This window comes from Limulus polyphemus, unplaced genomic scaffold, assembly GCF_000517525.1.
Source record: "Limulus polyphemus unplaced genomic scaffold, Limulus_polyphemus-2.1.2 Scaffold2832, whole genome shotgun sequence".
Classification (NCBI taxonomy): domain Eukaryota; kingdom Metazoa; phylum Arthropoda; class Merostomata; order Xiphosura; family Limulidae; genus Limulus; species Limulus polyphemus.
In genome coordinates, this window is record NW_013668442.1 from 5,691 (window position 1) to 6,882 (window position 1,192).

Genomic DNA, 1,192 nt, shown 5'->3' on the forward strand with positions numbered 1-1,192 from the left:
TAAATAAGTTGATAGTATTTTTCTGACAAATACATTTATAACTAGATCTGTTTTGATAATGCCTTTTTCATTTAAGAGTAAAGGGTGGTGAGAAAACTCAAATTTTATAGGTTGCCCTTATGGCAAAGGGTAGATACTTGCCAGACTTCTCTTTTTTTTTAATTAAGATAAGCCATTCTGCCACAATAATTCTCCAAATGAAGATCTTGCTCCAGATCAGTTGTAAATGACTATGATTACAAATTAACAATACAGAAACCTATTTAAAACAGAGCAATAATACATGTACACCTTTTCAAAGACAAACTATCCTGTAAGTCACATTTTTGTCATTGTTTATAATCTTTAGGAATCACGTGTCAGTTGTGAAAAAAAAATTAAATATTTGTAGAAATAATTACAGTATGTTTGACCTACAGACCTGATTAACTCAGTTCTTTTTATATGGTTTACACTTTTTCATATTACATCAGAACTATAGAAGTAATTATGTTTTTCAAATGAAGATACTTTTGTAATAGGTGATTTCATACTGATTCAGTATATTTATTTCAGAATCTGATTTGTACTGATCTTGTTCCTCATCAAGACGTAATGATTAAGAAAGAGTACCTTGCCCAAATCAAGGTAACACAAATTATAATACTACATAAAAATAATGACAGCTATTTCTTATATTTGAATAAGAAATTTAATTTAGTGTATTTGAAAACTTTTATTGAGGGGGGGGAGAAAAGTTTCCATGAAAAATGAGAAAAAGTGTACTTTTAATCATTACTTGGATCTGCTGTGACAGAATCAATAATATATCACAATCTTTTATTTACAAATCTCTAGGGTTTAATGATGGAAGCTGGGCCATTAGATCCCACACAATCGGGACCTCCTGTGAAAGAGCTTAATCTGTATGAAAAATGCCGAAGAACATTTACTTCTAACTTGCCTCTTTTATAATGTTGCATTGTAAATTAATTTCAGATTCATTGTTTATTAAACTTTTATAGGTTACGTATGACTGAGTGAACTGTAAATCATTTATATACTTGATAATATATAGCAAGTTGTTTTATATCAATATCAGTTTTTACACTTTTCTTCACAAGTAATAAAAAATACATTCTTATGTAATTGATTTCATTTATTTTATTTTCAAGGATGCTACATAATTGCTGAAGGGCATACAACACCCTTT

The 1,192-nt window shown here is 28.8% G+C and overlaps 1 protein-coding gene across 1 annotated transcript in view; it reads left to right on the plus strand.

The window, feature by feature from the left end:
• The window catches only part of LOC106468012, a 2,868-nt gene extending 1,682 nt beyond the window's left edge, over window positions 1–1,186 (plus strand). Inside the window, exons 2-3 of the mRNA XM_013928408.2 lie at window positions 556–627; window positions 838–1,186. Coding sequence (XP_013783862.1) covers window positions 556–627; window positions 838–954 — 189 coding nt within the window. The 3' untranslated portion in view covers window positions 955–1,186. The remainder of the gene's footprint in view (window positions 1–555; window positions 628–837) is intronic.
• The last annotated feature ends 6 nt before the right edge of the window (window positions 1,187–1,192 follow it).